Below are 17,732 nucleotides of genomic sequence, written 5' to 3' on the forward strand. Positions count from 1 at the left end.
CCTCAAAATAAAACATTATTAATGTCTGACAATCCTTTTATATAGCCTGACAGTACGTACCTTAGTCAGAGAACAATCTCATCAGCTCTTCTCACTCTTTCCCCAATTATTCCCAGAGTATATAGGCAAATGTCAAAAGCAACAATCATCCAAACCATCTGACAATTCTGATCAAAGTACTTATAATGTATCACAGATTTATCTATGCATCGAAACCTCTAAACAATATCCCTACAGAGAGAAAAATCTAGTAGTAAAAGGAAGTCCCCTGCAACAGAGAGTGAAAATTCAAGTCTGAAGGACCTAAATTGAAGGTCTGGTTACAGGTAACCTGATGGAAAACAAATCAAAAACTTTTTTCTCCAATTGATTTGACATTATGTACAAATAAAAATCAAGTATGACTAATACTAATTGTGTTGGGGGGGTGGTACGGAAGAGAGAAAGAAAAGTTGGCAACTAATTATCTGAATAAAAGAATACAGGAATTGTTTTTCATAATTTGCCAGGAGACTACTGCAATAAAATTTTAAGTACTCAGGGAAAAGAACTTCAGATAAACAGATTATTCCCAAGTCTGAATCATTTAAAATGGGCAACACCATTATTTTCCATTGCTATCATTTCTAGCTTAAGTTGTTCTTCCATTTATGATATAGAATTTTAAATGTATCCTAATTTTTTAAATCCAACAGAAGCATATGGTTAAAAAAAATCAGCAGAAGCAAATGTTAAAATAACATTGAGCCAGAAATATCCCACATTCATATTCAAAGAGACCTTTAAATATTGCTTCATACATAACAGCCTGATTCTGTATTATTGAAATTAACGGTAAAAGTGTGCCAGTTTGTTGAGGCCACAATGTCAATCTTTTCCTTAAGATCTTGTTAGAATCTATGTAAATGGCAAATTTTAAAGGAGCAATGGAATTCAATTACCACAAATTACATAAAGCCTATAAGAAAGAAAAGTTTAGGTTTTACGAACACAATTTTAAAACCTGTGCACATTTATCCTTCAACTCTAAAACATGGTGCGCCAAATGTTTAATTCTTAAAAATTTCAAGTATCCTATATCTAAGTGGTAGAAATAAAATTGCTTAGATGCAAAGACCTTTCAATAAGCACTCAACAGTTCAAGTGCAATAGCCTCTTCCTCCTTTTGTTTTGTCTAAAAGACAGTAAGCCTATCTTCAAAACCGCATTTCTTTTGTCACTCATCAATTGTGTTAATAACTTGTCTAACAGGACCTGAACATTTTGAATCGTTCATCTGATTCTCTTCATGAAATATTTTTAGATGCTGCTGTTATAAAATTATTCTGAATGAGATTTACTCCCTGTGAACAGTGTGGACTGGCAGGGAGCTTTCAGCATGCACCTTTGTTAATCAACTTATCTTACTGAGGTTCTTCTACTCTAATAAGCCACTTGGAGAATTAAGAAAAAAAAAAGCGGGTGTGTATACACACATATGGAGATAAATAGATACATACAGATATAGACAGACATAAAATACTATGTATTAAATACAATATTATAATAAGATAAACTATACAAATTATATAATGATGCAATGCTAATATATTTTAAACCCTCAAAAAAAAAAAGGTGGTTAATACAGTATTTTTCACAAAGTGCTACCATTTTCATCTCAATTGACACTGAAGTCCATCATTTTTTTTTCCTTAAACTCTGTAAACAATAATGACACAGTAATTTCCAAGTTTTGTGCACACAGAAGAAAACAAACCATGTGTAAGCTACATGGGTGACTATCTCGGTGCCGTTTCAAGTTTACTGGAAAGCCACCATATGAAAGCCTAGGGAACAGTGGTAGTACAATGCATAAATAGTCCAGGAAAAGAAAGACTGGCTGGCACAGTGTGACACAGTGCCTGATACATAGCATGTGCCTTAGGTAAACATGCAATAGATGTCAGAGAACAGAGATCAGTTACACATTATAAGAAACTTACATGCTTTCTGAAATCCTATGACAGACAGTTCTTTTATTACAAATGATGGAAGCTGTCACCTGAATAGCAATGAAATGTTACTTTTTAGAAATACTGAAACAAATTCTGATTTTTTTCCCCAAACTTTCATCCAAATATGCTCATGTGAGGGTTGATTATGTCCACACATGGAATACACTGAATGAAATCAATAAACAGGATAATTGCCCAAAATATTTCAATTTAACCACGTAAATCTCCACTTTAAGGTTCTCAACAGCTTGAAGACACACATTAGGTACAAGATATGAATTCAGAAGAACAGATTACTTTCTTGGATATTTGCATCAGTACTGAAAACTAACAAGAAATTTCTGTGTATGTATTGTATATAGTGATACTTCAGAGAACACATTAATTAAATAATACAGTGATTGGGGGCAGGAGGAGAACCGAGGATGAGATGGCTGGATGGCATCACGGACTCGATGGACGTGAGTCTGAGTGAACTCCGGGAGATGGTGATGGACAGGGAGGCCTGGCATGCTGCGATTCATGGGGTCGCAGAGTCGGACACGACTGAGCGACTGAACTGAACTAAACTGATGGACATAATTTCTGTATTGATTTTAAAATTTCTAAGTGCATTGTTATTTCTTATGAATATACACTTTTAAATATAAACAGTAAATCTGAATACATAATTTGCATGTGTTATTTATGTTCTGCAAACCTTACAACGTATCAATGTAGGAGAAACACTGGAAAGTTGTCTACAAAGCAAGATTTCTTTGAAGGAAGAGAATGGTAAAATTTTATCTATTTTCACAACGAACAATGTGCTATAGTCTCTGTCTGATTTTATATTTCTTTTTAAAATTAAAATTGGTGAAAGCCAAAGAAAAATAATAAAGGCACATTTTATTTCCTTTTATAAACCATAATAAGCTTAGACTCTTGTACCTTTCTAAAATGTTTAGACTATATTCATTTCAACCTGTCTAATGTATATTCAAATGCCAATCCAAACAACTACACATATACCCACTAAATTTAATATGTTACAACTTATCTGGAAAAATGTATCTATCGTTGCATACTTTAAAGATACACCTGTGGAAAAATATTGTCATGTGATGAAGCTGATGAGAACAAATCAAAGATCTGAGAAAGGGATTTATTAATGTTCATCATTTTTAGGTTTTATTTTACAATCTAATACATTAGCTCATATTTTATCATAAGGTACATTTTGTTCTATATATAGTATGCAAATTAAAATTGCTAAGCCCAAATAAGATTATATCACTTCTAATACATGAAAAAGATATCCATTCCAATGAAAATATTTATTTTTAATAGCCTTTAAATATAAATTTGTCTCATAATATATAAAAAATGTATAAACTAAGTAGTTAAACCCCAAGGTACTATTCTTTTATGAGATGCCATATTTCCTATAGATCCTGTAACTCTTACCAATATATTTATCCCATTATATAGTTTAAATATATTAAAAATCCCCATATGCCAATGGGCTCTCAGCCAATTATTATGGACATATCGGCATTTTGATATGATGAGATAAAAGTTTAAAATGAACAGTAGTTATAACTATGTTTCTTTTAAAAAAATTGGATTTGTAAATAGATTCTAAAATTAGAACTGACAAATTCAAATTAACATTACAATACTGGCTACCATACATAATACTCTTTGAGTTTTAAAATAGAAGTGTTTTCACATATGAGCCAAATTATTTCTAGAACAAGGGAGAACTCCCTTTTAGAAAACTACATTTTAAACTATCAATATAACATGTGCATACTGTAACATGAAAATTATGTATTTTCCATTTATATACAAACCAATATGCATGACGTGGCTGCAACCATATGGCATATTTATGTTTCACACCTTACTAAAACAATCATTTCCAAAAGAAAAACCTAAACTAGCAAAAGAACTGTATCAAAATTCCTCCCCTTGTCTGTAAAAAAAAAAAAGCTATTTTAGTGTTAATTCTTAGAACAATTTAATCACTATTTTAACTCAGAATATGCTATATGAGAATGTATGTTAAACCAGAGAAAATTAAAGAAAATATTTAAAATGTTTATGTTTTTATAATAATATTTAAGCCCTTTATTGTAAAAATTCTAAAAAACAAAACAAAAAACTTTGTATTACTAAATCAGATCCCACTCCAATAAGTGCATAATGAATTTTATACTGTTAGTGGCATATTCTTCCTCTCCTGATAAAAAATTTATTACATTACTGTTTTCTGGAAAAACTAGACTGATCAAGAAAACCAAAAGAATTTACTAATGAAAAATGTATATAGACAAGCACAGTAATTGTCTTTAGTGATGCTATAATCTTTGTACTGAGTTTTTAATGAACTTGGAATTTTTTCCAAAGATTGAAATTTATCCTCATAAATACGCCATATGAACTCTTTGTGCAAGAAAAGCAAATGGCACTGCATCATGATATAATTAATGCTACACTTTTTTTAATTTCATAAAGTTTATTCAGAAATCTAACATGAAGTACATCTTCCTCAGAAGATAAGGAGAAATGACTGACTTTTCAAATTAATAATTAAAGATGCAGAAGCTTTATAAAAATACTATTTCCTACAAGACACTGATATATACAAAATCTTTTAAGTCTTTTTTTTACAAAATAATTAGTTTCAAATTATTTGAAAATATCTCAAATTTTCATTGTTAGAAAATAAATTTTAAATCCTTTGAAAGAAAAATTGTGGCTTTCTAATTCCTATTTTTGCCAGCTATTCACTTTTCTTATCTTTAGTGAATTTCTGACCATGAAAATTTAGCTATTTTAATTTTGGGAAAACACTTATTGCAGCTGTCCTTCTTACAACAAGAATTTTTTACATTAATATTTTACCATGGTCTGTTCAGAAATAAACGACTATATTTTGTTGTATCTTTAAAAGTCATAGTTTGCCCCTATGGTGTGATGATGCATTCCCTCCAAATGATAGAAATATTGATAAACTGCCAGTTAAAAATAACACTTTAAAAATCTGTAAACTGAACACACTGACTCCTTTTTAAAGGATCACTTTTTTGACACAAAACGCAAGCGACTCACTTCAGTTTTCAATTTATAGGCCAAGCTACAAAAAGACTTAAAAAAGAATATAAGTGTAATTTCTTAATCTTTAGTGTAATTCTTACTCTTTTCATGTTTCAAAATATCCGCTTGGAATATGCTGCCAATTAAAAGAAGATCTACAGATGGCATTTACCCTTTTGCTTAATAACAAAAAGGATCTGCTATTATTTTTATGGAAGATTATCTAAAAAAGAACATGACTGTAAATCATGACAAAAATATTAGACACTCCCCTTCTCCAGGTTAGAATGAGCATCCTTCGGGTTCTTGCACTGACACCTAATGCAATAAATACTTTAAGCTGAATCTTAAATAATAACTGCAGGGTTTCAACTAGTGAAGCTTTAAGGTCAGTATCCACCAACAACTCCAGTTTTCAGCACTCTGCCAACAAAGGACAGCAAATAATTCCCAACAGCAAAAATACCGGGAAGGCTACCTTGGGCTTTGTTTTTGTTATGTAAAATGCATTAAAGTGACTCATCCACTTACCATTACCTACTCTTACAAGCTTTAAAGTAGCTTCAACAACCAAAATAAATGCTTTCCCAGAATGCCTAATAGGCTATTCAGCACATTTAAAAAATATGTATATATTTTTATGTGCCACTGACTTTGATTCTTTTCTCCAACACGAGAGAATTATTATTTTTCACTCCCTTCCTGCCGTGTGACTATACAGCTACCTTCAAACACTCTATTTCCAGAACAGCAGCGAGGTTTTCTTAAGCTATTTTAGAAATGTTAAAAATAAGAAAAAAAAAATTGCAGGAGACTCTGGAAAACGCTCAGTCCCTCCCCCCACCCCCCACCCCCCACCCCCAAGGAATAGAGGGTTCTATTCATTCTAACAACAGGAACCGCGTGTCTGCCGACACTGTTTCAAATAGAGGGTGAGGGAGGTTGGATGGCAGGGTCTCAATTCCTGCGAGCCCCTGGGGGTGGACAGCACCCTTGCCGCGAGGGGCAAGCACTCCTCATATCAGAAAGGCTGTCAAGTGCGCCCAGTAATTTGGGACCTAAACGAGTTTGGATACCACAGCAATTAGCATCTCAGAGGCCAAGTGCGAGAGAAGTCCATGCTACCCAGGCCAGCCTGCAGTTACTTATTTGCAAAATGCCCTACCCAAACACAACTTTTTACTGGAGTCGGTTTGATGAGAGCGGGTATGTGGCTGGAAACTTTTTCCCACAGTGCAGCTAAACTCTTATAAGTCCAAGGAATCCTTTTAGAGATCGGCTGAGGTGCCGCAAGTCGCCAGCAGACCTTTCCTGGGACAGCCCGGCCCCGCCGAGGATCCCGAGACGCCGGTTCCGTGCGCATTCCGGCGAAGAGCCGCGCGTACCTCCCGCTCGGCCTCTCCAGATCCGAGCCCGGCTCGCTCCCCACCCCCACGGGCAGAAAAGCCCCCTCAACTCGGGAACGGAGCCCCCGTCCTACTTCCACGGCACCTCCTGGCCCGCACTCTCCGCCCTGCTGGCCCGGCCCGAGCACTTACGTGACGGCCGAAGGGAACGGCTCCTCCGACGAGGGGCCGATCAACAAAGATTGGAAAAGTGTCAGAGTCAAGGCCAGCAGGCAGCCAGCAGCCATCTTCGCGATCGAAGATCAATCTGGCTTCCCTCCGGAGCCGGGGGAAGGACCGGTGCTGGAAACCGCGGGAGGAGAAGGAGCAAGGTCCGCCCGGACTAGAGGCGTCTGCGAGCCGGCGCGGCCGAGGCTGGGGCTGGGGCGCGGGCTGGCGTGGGGGTGCCGCAGGGGCCAAGGCCGGCGCGGGGGAAGGGGCGGCGGGCGGACCCACTAGCGCGCGTCGGCAGCTCCGCGCCGCAGCTGCCTCGCCTCAGCCGCCATCAAGGGCGACTTTGGAAACAGACCTGGGCGAGCCCGCCGGCGCTGGCGCGCTCTCGCTCCCTCTCGGTTTCCTCCCTGATTTATTCCCCCGATTGCCGGGGAGAAGGCGGGGGGCGGAGGCGGGGGCGGAGAAGGGGTGACGGCACTGGGGAGGGTGGGGGTGGCTGCAGGAATGGGGGAATGGCAGGCGGAGAGACTTGTGGCAGAGAGAGAGGCTTCGTCTGGCTTCTCCCGGCAAGTCAGAGGGAGGTGGCTGGGGGTGGACTGCGGGAGGGCTGGGCGTCAGAGCACTCGGGCGGAGACGGGCAGGAGCGGCCCTCCATACAAGGCAGAAAGGAACTCCCAAAGTCGGCGCCGGCTTGCTCCCGCCACCCGGCGTACGGAACGAGAGCGGGGCGGGCCCCGCGGAGCTCCCCGGGGACCGCTAGCCGCTGGGTGGGTATCCACAGGGAGCCGGGGCTCCGGGCCAGCACTTGGCTGGCGTCTTCGGGGGTTATTTTTCCCAGGCAGGCAGTGTTCCCCCGGCCCTTCTCTCAGGCGCAGAATCCACTGCCTGCCTGAAAATCGTGGGGCAGTGATTTGACAACGAATGTAGGAGGGGTTTATATTTGCATTTTAAAACACCACTTCTGACTCCCTACCAGGTGGCACTATTTATTTGCCCTGGAGTGCCAGAGGCTAGAGCCTCGGGCGAGGCTGAGTGCCAACTGTGGCAGCGCGGCCCGACGCCCAGGTACCTCTCACCTGGCAAGACAGAGCAAGGCAAGACAGACCTGGCAAGGTCCGGGCTGAGAACAATCAGAGAAGGGCCGATGCTGTAAAATCGTCCTAGTCTGGCCATGTGTTAGGTAGGACCGAGGGGTGGAAGGACAAATTCTATACCCGAGGAGCACTGTGCCGCGAGAAAAGCATTGTGCTACTTCCAAAAGTCCCTCAAATGCCCTGCCCTGACAAGGTTGCTGCGAAACAAGTTCACTTGGTCTGGATGAAGGCGTGAAAAGGGTAAGCAGAAACAGGTGGCAATTTGCGAAACGCGCCTAAAATATGGAGGAGGAACTGAGGGAGAGAGCTAGAAGAGCACTGCAGTACAGAGTAGTTTCACCTGCATCCGCAGGCAGGCGTGCCCAGGCCTTCTATTAGAAAAAACAGGTGGGTCTCGCGTAGGCCTCTTGGACCGCACAGGCTTCCTTCAGGAAGAAGCTGGTGCGCCAGATGAAAAGGTTTCCCTGAACACCTTAAATTATTAAGCCCCCTCTAGTAGTGTATTAGAGCACTTTGACACCATTTCTGACTGGGGGAAAAAAAATCACCATCCTGCATATACCTAAAAGTTGTCATTATGGGGAGGACCGAGATTTTTAATTAGCCCTTCTCTAGTTTCTTGAGATTATGAAAACAGAAAGACCCTTATTAATTCGGAATTGATTTGCCATCTCTCTAAAAGCAATCTGCTCAAACAGAAGACTATTAATACTTAATAGCAACATTTTAAAATGTGATGTGATTTTATGATTCTTGACCCAGTGATGATGTTTCCTTCCTCCTAACCTCTCGCGTGTGTGTGTGTGTGTGTGTGTGTGTGTCCGCGCGCGCCTTGTTTTCTTTAATTCTGTACGTATCTATCTTGCTCTCTGTTTCTTTCCTCTTATTCTGAGTGACCTCACAAAAGGCACCCCACCGTGACTTGACTTAGTTTGTTATATGCTAAACCAAAAGAATGTGGCGGCAGGAGCAAGCAAATGAGCGATGAAGTGAGATGGGATGGAATAGGACTGAGAACTCAGCTCACAAAGATAGTTTATATAACCATAGATAGCTTTCCACTCCAAAATTAGATAACTAAATAGTAAAGTCCATCTTTTTTTCTTCCAATTTTTAATGATTCAAAAGCAAATTTTCTTCCCCAGCATGGGGATTAAGAATGGCAGAATCAGATGCCTCTTACTGTCTACATGATACGTTGGTATAATAGCCACACTGCAGAAAAATATTTTAATAAATTCTGAAATAATTATTTCAATAATGACTTCAGACTTCCTACTAAGGTACACCATTTCCAATTTTATATCTTTAAGAGAAAGAGCTTAAGGAATAAAAGAATGTAATAAACTTCTCGAGAAGGTAGTCAGCCTTCATTATTAACTTCGTTGGCCTTTGAGCCAAATCTCAGTTCCTTTGGATCACTCTGATGAAACACCGTGTTCTCTCATTTCTGAAGCTGTTGAAGAAAGATATTACATCTACAATTCTTTCTGATGGGGTTGATTGTCAACTGTAAGCTTAAATCATTGCTTAATCCTCTGTTGTGTTCATTGCTTTTTATCAATCTAAACCTTTTTAATGAAGATATTCAAAATGTGGCTTTTGTTTCTTTCCTAAGAAACTAAACCAAGGCCATTTTCACAATACAGCATTATGTGTCAATTGATTAACCATAGCAATTCTATAATGTACAGTTTCTGTCCGGTTCTGTTATTTTGGAAAATTTCATGAAGATTAGATCATAGCCTATCAATTTTAATAAAATTTTGCTAAGTCACCAAAATTTGCCATTCAAGATAAAATGTTTATATTCCATAAGGATTGATGATAAAACTTGAATTATGGGCCTTATGTGAGCAAGATGTAAGAAACCAGTATCTACTATTCATTTAGGAGGAAATATTCTAAAAAGAAAGTAAAGATTAATGAAAAGTTAGATGTCTATATTTAATCATTCCTTTAATAAAGTTTAAAGTTTTCATGCAGAGCTTTTTTACTCATAACGTATTTATAATCTGTCACTTTTAGCTAACCATCAATTGCTATAATATGTAAATGTTTAATTTGTTCATATAATTTCATTTTTATTAATTAAGAATGAACAAAGAACAATATGAATAGGACAGCCATAAAATGTTCCCTCTTTCTGCCTTTTTGTGTTAGGTTATACTATGTGTATTGCTAGCATAAAATTCTATTTCTGTTGGATGTTCCTATATTTTTCTATGTATGTATGAGCATGCTTTCTATTATAATTATTTTTCAGTAAGTCAAATCTAACTTCTTCAACATTTGAGATTAAGAAAAGGACAAAGAAATTCTAAAAATGGCCTCTCTTCCCCTCACTTTCCCCCCTCTCATGTACAAACACTAGAAAGGAAAATAATCCTCCTTAGTTCAAAAAGTTTTAAAGAAAATGATGAATTTTTAGTTTTTTGTCATATCTCTAGAAAACTAAGGGAAAATTTGTGACGAAAGACCTCCTTTTTTACATGCAAATAGAGTAAAAGACCTGGTTCTAAGATCAATATATATGGAAGAACATCAGAAATACTTCTGATTTGAGGTGCTGTCATGCTGCCTTGTACAGATGTGTGCTGAGGAAAGCAAAGTTGAAGACAAATGGAAAGAAAGCTTCCGCTATTTGTGTCCTTGGGGAATGTTTTCAGGAGATGGGAATACGAAAGAAAGCAACTCAGAAGCATCATTTCCCAGGAGAATGGTTAAGAGAGTGTGTAGTGGTTTTTAAGTCAGCGTTCACATTCAGTACTTTTAAACTGAAGCAGCATATAGGGGCCATGATACAAAGCAACATGGAATAGACACTTAGATGAACAAATACGGTCAAATATTTCCTAAAATCAGGACAAATATTTAGAAGACATTTTTCCTTGGCCTAAATAATACCCCTGTCGACAGATACCACATTAAGCTTTTGAGGAAATACCTTTTCTAAAATGGACACAAAGTAACAGTTAAAAGTATTTGTTGGAAGTTTATCATTTGTCCACCCAAGTCTCTTGCTAGCAAATTTATGCTAACTTAAGTATGTAGAAAAATAAGCTGTTGTATTTAAAATACCATTGTATCTTCAACAAGCAATAGCTTTAGGCCATTCTATTTTTCAGTCTCTGCTAATCATAGAATTTTTCATTCATTTTTGTTTTATTTTTCTCTTCTTCTTCCTCCACCATTAAACGCAAACACATCTCAGAAAAAGTCAGCATCTACAGTATGACTTTCCATTAAAAAAAAACAAAACTCAGACTCCAAAATCTATATTTCATAGTAAGATCCTTCTCTATAAATAGAGGTGGAGTTTGTTGTTTGAACTATAATTTATAGCACAAAGTATATAGAATCCATTTACTTAGGCCTACAAATGAATGTAGATAATTTAGTTATTTATCTAAGTATTCACTAACAACAAAAACAATGTGAAGTGATTAATAAGGAGTAGGTAGTAACATTTGAAATAATCATAGCTAATAACTCTTGGTGCTCTTTTTTTTGTTTTGTTTTTTAATTTCATGGATGTAGCCTTCCATGAGAAAGAAAGGAAAAATCATTTTTTATATTATTTTTCTGACACTAGGTTTTTAAATATACTTTATATAATAAAACACAATTATAACCCAGCATATTTCTATAAACATTTTGATATGTTAGGGATCAAATTCACTTTCTGTACACATAACATGATTAATTAGATGAGTGTCCACAGAAGCACCACAAAAGGGTGTTGCTAGGAATTTCTACTGAAATAAGCATGGGGTAGAAAATAAAAGACCAATCATTTGAGTTTGGAGCCACATATTTTAGATTTAGGTGATTAAAATGCCAACTGTTAGTACAAAGAAGATAAACTTAGGAGTTAAAATCCCATATTCCATTGATAAATAACAATGATATGATGTCTTTTTTACTCCCTTATTACAAATGGGAGATATAAACTTCTAATTTGGGTATCAAGAAACATTGGAAAATCAATAGAGCAAACATTTTTATATGATAACTATTTTCTTCAAGATATATAAGGTGGTGGGATATAATGGGGTTTATGGTAATTTGGGGAAGAAATACTGTAATGCCTAATAGACTGAAGGATATTGTCATATGCTATGAAATATTATATTGTTTTTTCATAATTAAATCAGTAATATTTCAACATTTTATACCTCTAAAACTAAGAACAGAACAGTTCTAAAGATAGCTTGCACTGTGTACAACCGGAATTTATATGAATTGATTTTTCTTTCTTATTCAAATTCCTTAGATTTTATTCTAAGGCTTGTTCTTAAAGAATATGGTACTCTCAGAATGTCCATAACCAGCTAGAAGAGAATTGATTTCATAAATTTGCCAACCTGGGTGATGATAGTCCAAAGTAAAATGGTAAACTAAATTCTGAGTTTCAAACTGAGCCTATTTATTACCTGGACATTACTGCCAGTCTTTCTGTTACACAGAGATCAATCTATCTTTTGCCAGGATCTCATTCATTTTATGGATAGAATTAATGCTGTCAGAATACATGCAGATTAATTTTTTGTAAGTTAAATGCATAACTTTATCAAATGAATAACTTCAAAATAAATATCTTTGTTTTTATAATATTTTAATAACATTTCACAATCTAGCTGCCATTGAGAGTGAAATACTTTAGTTATGTCATTCATGTGAGTAGTAGTCATTTGTATTAGAAACAAGCATGTTTTGGTTGAGAGGACTATGTAGCTTCACTCATCTCTATATCTTTCTCTGTTAGTATCTAAAAATTCTCTATATTCAAGACCTGATGGTTTTCAAAAGATTATGAGAGTACTTTTGGATTTCTTACTTATTGGACTGATTATACATTTCCTTTAAATTTCTTCTTTTTCCCTCAAAATGTGTACAATATTTCCCTTTCAATTACAAGGAAATACTTATCAAAGATGAACTGTCATCATAAACTTAGTTAAATCTTGGTGACAAAACTTCAATTCAAGCCTTAACAAATGTCCATGATTCACCCCTGTTCAACAGAACGAAGTTCTGCTATTCTCTCCCCTTTTCTTCCCCAAGTCAACCAACCAGCCCCACTCCGCCCCTTCTCCACCCCTTCTTTTGATCTTTTTTTCTTCCCCCACATACAATAGTTGACTGTCTTTAACACAATACCACAAGAGGGACTTTCTTTTTTTTAAGTAACAAGGAGAAAAGTGGGGAAACAATCAAGGGATGCAAAGAGAAATTATCCAGGGAAGAGAAAAATGGATACATGAAGAGCAATGTAAAAGGAAGAATGGGTTTATTCCTATAACACAGATGAACACAGTGCAAAGAAGAAAGAAGTAGAGCAGAGACAGAAACTTATAGGCCAAAACTGAGAATAAAACTGGTAGCATTCATGACACAAATGAGTAGGGCAAATCACTGATTTCAATATTTAATCATCCAAAATTGTTATTGCTAAATAAATATGATACATCATGAATGTACAAAAATATGAAAAAAACACAATTCTTTTTCTATTTGTTTCTTTCTTTTTCTACTTTAAAAGTAGCCAGGTTATGGACTTCCCTGGTAGTCCAGTGGTTAAGAATCGCATACCAACAGAACCTGTGCTCCGCAACAAGAGAAACTACTGCAATGAGCAGCCCGACTGGAGAGTAACCCCCCCCCCCCACACCACAACCAGAGAAAACCTGGGGAAGGCAATGAAGACTCAGCACAGCCCAAAATTAATTAAGTTAAAAATTATCTCAATAAATCAGGGATTTTCAAGGGTCAATTTAGGTAGGCAAATATGACTGGAAAAAAAATAGATACTGGAAATATATGATAAGGTCTTTATTTCCCCCAATTTTTGTTCTTTTTAGTAGCTTTACTGATAATTAAAAAGTCATATAATTCACCATTTAAAGGATATGGTCCCAAACACACACACACACACACACACACACAGACACACAAAAAACAAAAACAGAAATACAGATCAATGGAACAGAATAGAAAACTAAGAGATAAACCCACGTACTTATGGTCACCTAATCTATGACAAAGGAGGCAAGAATATATAATGGAGGAAAGATAGTCTCTTCAATAAGTGGTGTAGGAATAACTGGACAGCTATATGTAAAAGAATAAAATCAGAACACTCCCTAACACCATACACAAAATAAACTCAAAATGGATTAAAGACCTAAGTGTAAAACCGGATACTATAAAACTCCTAGAGGAAAACATAGGAAGAACACTCTGACAGAAATCACAGCGAGATCTTTTTTGAGCCACTTCCTAGAGTAATGTAAATAAACAAATGGGCCCAGTTAAAAACTTTTGCACAGCAAAGAAAACTATAAATGAGACAAAAAGACAACCCTCAGAATGGGAGACAATATTTGCAAATGAAGCAACTGACAAGGGATCGATCTCCAAAATATACAAACAGACGATGAAACTCAGTATCAAAAAAATAAAAAAATAAAATAAAAAAATGGGCAGAAGACCTAAATAGGCATTTCCCCAAAGAAGACATACAGATGGCCAAAAGGCACATGAAAAGATGCTCAACATCTCTAATTATTAGAGAAATGCAGATCAAAACTATAATGAGATATCACCTCACTTGAGTCAGAATGGCCATTATCAAAAAACTCTCCAAACAATAAATGCTGAAGAGGATTTGGAGAAAAGGATACTCTCCTACACTGTCGGTGGTAATATAAATTAGTACAGTCACAATGGAGAACAGTATGGAGATTCCTTAGAAAACTAAAAGCAAATCACCAAGCAGTCCCACTCCTGGACATATATGCTCTAAGAAAACTACAATTCAAAAAATGCATGCATCCCATTGTTAGCACGATTTACAATAGCCAGGACATGGAAGTAACCTAAATGTCCATCAAGGATGGATAAAGATATGGAATATTAGCAATAAAAAGGAACAATATTGGGTCATTTGTAGAGATATGGATGGACATAGTATCTGTAATACAGAATGAAGTAAATCAGAAAGACAACAAATATTGAATATTAATGAATATATATGGAATCTAGAGAAATTGATACAGATGAACCTATTTGCAGGGCAGAAATAGAGATGCAGATGTAAATAACGAACTGTGGACACAGTGAGGGGAGAGGGAAGAGGGGAGTGGAATGAATTGGGAGACTGGGACTGACATCTGTCACTGCCATTTGTAAAACAGATAGCAGTGGAAGACTGCTATATAGTGCAGGGAGCTCAGCTCGGTGCTCTGTGGTGACCTTAGATGGGTGGAATGGGGGCGTGGGGTGGGAGGGAGGGCCAGGAGGGAGGGGATATATGCATACATACAGCTGATTTACTTTGTTGTACAGCAGAAGTGAACACAACATTGTAAAGCAACTATACCCCAATTTTAAAAATAAAGAGTATGGTCGAATGGCTTTTAGTTTTGTAGAAAGGTTTTCACTATCATTTCTACTTTTAAAATATCAGTTATTACATATTTAAACTAGGAAAGTATTTTATGAGATCTGCAAGTATTAGCTATGTAGACGTGTAGCATATGTTAATCAAAGTAACATTAATGTTAAACAAATTTTAACAACCCTGATACTTAAGTTATACAAATTACTGCTAACAGCCACAGGGTATTTCCAAATATAGAACCTTAGCCTATATCCTTCACATAGTCCACCTCAAGCAACTAATCACTATAAAAGTTTCTATTTAAATTTAAATGATAAAAATAATCACTTTGAGCTCACTCTGATAGAGTCATAAAAACAAATTATAATTCAGATTGACATATGCACCTGCTTCTTCATTTCTATCATTTAAGTATATAATATACAGTTCATTTTGTATTACCATGTTTACATTGAGAATAGTATTTATGATACTGAAGGATATGAAGCTGTGAATGGCACTTGCATTCATCAGATACATCAGCTCTGCTTCTACATTGAATCTCAGGCTAGAGCTATTTATTGCTTTATGTACTGTTTTTCCATAAACAGCAATACCTCAGTAGCACACCAGGACACCTTCATAGTACTGACTTTTGAGCCTTTCCATGGAGATGAGAAAAGCAGAAACATTTTATAGAGATGAAACAATCTCACCCTGATCAAATAAATAAGAAGCTTTAAAAACTGAATATGAAAACACCAGAAAAAAGATCAATAAAATTCATAACTAAATGCATTTTATTTTGATAATTTCTATGAGATCCTCAAATCTACCATATGTGGAGGATTTGTCATTTTATTGCTCAATAAAATCATAACAGTTACTGAATTGAGTGCTTTCTCTTAGAAGTATTGTTAAAAACTTAAAGTAAATGGCAAAAACCACTACAATATTGTAATTAGCCTCCAATTAAAATCAATTAATTTTTAAAAAACTTAAGTAAAAATACTTTCTAAGCACCATTATAGTAATAGTAATCTGAAAATACATACAGTCAATCTCCAACTTATAAATATGTTTCAAACAATTATATTTATATCAGTATTTTGAAACCCAGGTTGCATTTTCTCATAGAGAGATGTGAATTTTAGTTAGCAACCTGAGCAGGTATTTAAATTCCCACTTAGCTTCAAATGCTATGTATAGAATTACCACTTCTAGTCACAAAGTCTAACAGACCTCAAATACAGTTAAATTAATAACCTTGGAAGTACCAGTTGATTAACGTGGATTTATTTTCATCACTTAATCTCATTAATAGCATTGAGTAATTTACCCCCACTCACAACTAGAGAAAGCCCATGTGCAGCAACAAAGACCCAGTGCAGCCAAAAATAAAATAAAGAGTAATTTATTATATCCCATTTACAAAAAAAGCCATGTCTTCCCTTTCACACATGTAGCATATATACATGAGTACATAAAGAACATAGTATATTGTTTGATGTAAACTAGAAACTTAGATGTGTCTTTATTTATTTGTTCATATTATATTCTTTCAGTCAGTCATCTATTCGTCATTAAGACCTTGCTAAGAGCTATATATTCTAATAGGAATCATCAGTTCAGTTCAGCTCAGTTCAGTTGCTCAGTCATGTCCGACTCTTTGCGACTCCATGAATCGCAGCACGCCAGGCCTCCCTGTCCATCATCATCTCCCGGAGTTCACTCAGACTCGCGTCCATCGAGTCCGTGATGCCATCCAGCCATCTCATCCTAGGTCGTCCCCTTCTCCTCCTGCCCTCAATCCCTCCCAGCATCAGAGTCTTTTCCAATGAGTCAACTCTTCGCATGAGGTGTCCAAAGTACTGGAGCTTCAGCTTTAGCATCATTCCTTCCAAAGAAATCCCAGGGCTCATCTCCTTCAGAATGGATTGGTTGGATCTCCTTGCAGTCCAAGGGACTCTCAAGAGTCTTCTCCAACACCACACTTCAAAAGCATCAATTCTTTGGCACTCATCCTTCTTCACAGTCCAACTCTACATCCACACATGACCACTGGAAAAACCATAGCCTTGACTAGACGGACCTTAGTTGACAAAGTAATGTCTCTGCTTTGAATATGCTATCTAGATTGGTCATAACTTTCCTTCCAAGGAGTAAGTGTCTTTTAATTTCATGGCTGCAGTCACCATCTGCAGTGATTTTGGAGCCCAAAAATATAAAGTCTGACACTGTTTCTACTGTTTCCCCATCTATTTCCCATGAAGTGATGGGACCAGATGCCATGATCTTCGTTTCCTGAATGTTGAGCTTTAAGCCAACTTTTTCACTCTCCTCTTTCACTTTCATCAAGAGGCTTTTTAGCTCCTCTTCACTTTCCGCCAGAATCATAAGCTTCGTAAATTTATATATGTTTCTACTCACCATCCAGGAATTGAGTGAAATGTGTGTGTGTGTGTAGGTGATACATACATTCGATGAGATATCCACTTATTTTCTAGCCTTAAGGCAAAGTACAACATGCCCTTTAGTACTAAAAACAAAGTTTTAGAACTTGAAACTTATATCCAGAATACTAGGTCAAAAACCATTGTAAATTATACTATGCATGGGC

At 36.6% G+C, this 17,732-nt stretch overlaps 1 protein-coding gene across 6 annotated transcripts in view; it reads right to left on the reverse strand.

Moving 5' to 3' along the window:
* The window catches only part of CACNA2D1 (calcium voltage-gated channel auxiliary subunit alpha2delta 1), a 535,456-nt gene extending 528,371 nt beyond the window's left edge, over positions 1–7,085 (reverse strand). For all 6 annotated transcript variants that reach the window (XM_018047284.1, XM_018047282.1, XM_018047283.1 and 3 more), the window contains exon 1: positions 6,614–7,085. In XM_018047284.1, coding sequence (XP_017902773.1) covers positions 6,614–6,708 — 95 coding nt within the window. In that variant the 5' untranslated portion in view covers positions 6,709–7,085. The remainder of the gene's footprint in view (positions 1–6,613) is intronic.

Source organism: Capra hircus, chromosome 4 (assembly GCF_001704415.2).
Source record: "Capra hircus breed San Clemente chromosome 4, ASM170441v1, whole genome shotgun sequence".
Lineage (NCBI taxonomy): Eukaryota > Metazoa > Chordata > Mammalia > Artiodactyla > Bovidae > Capra > Capra hircus.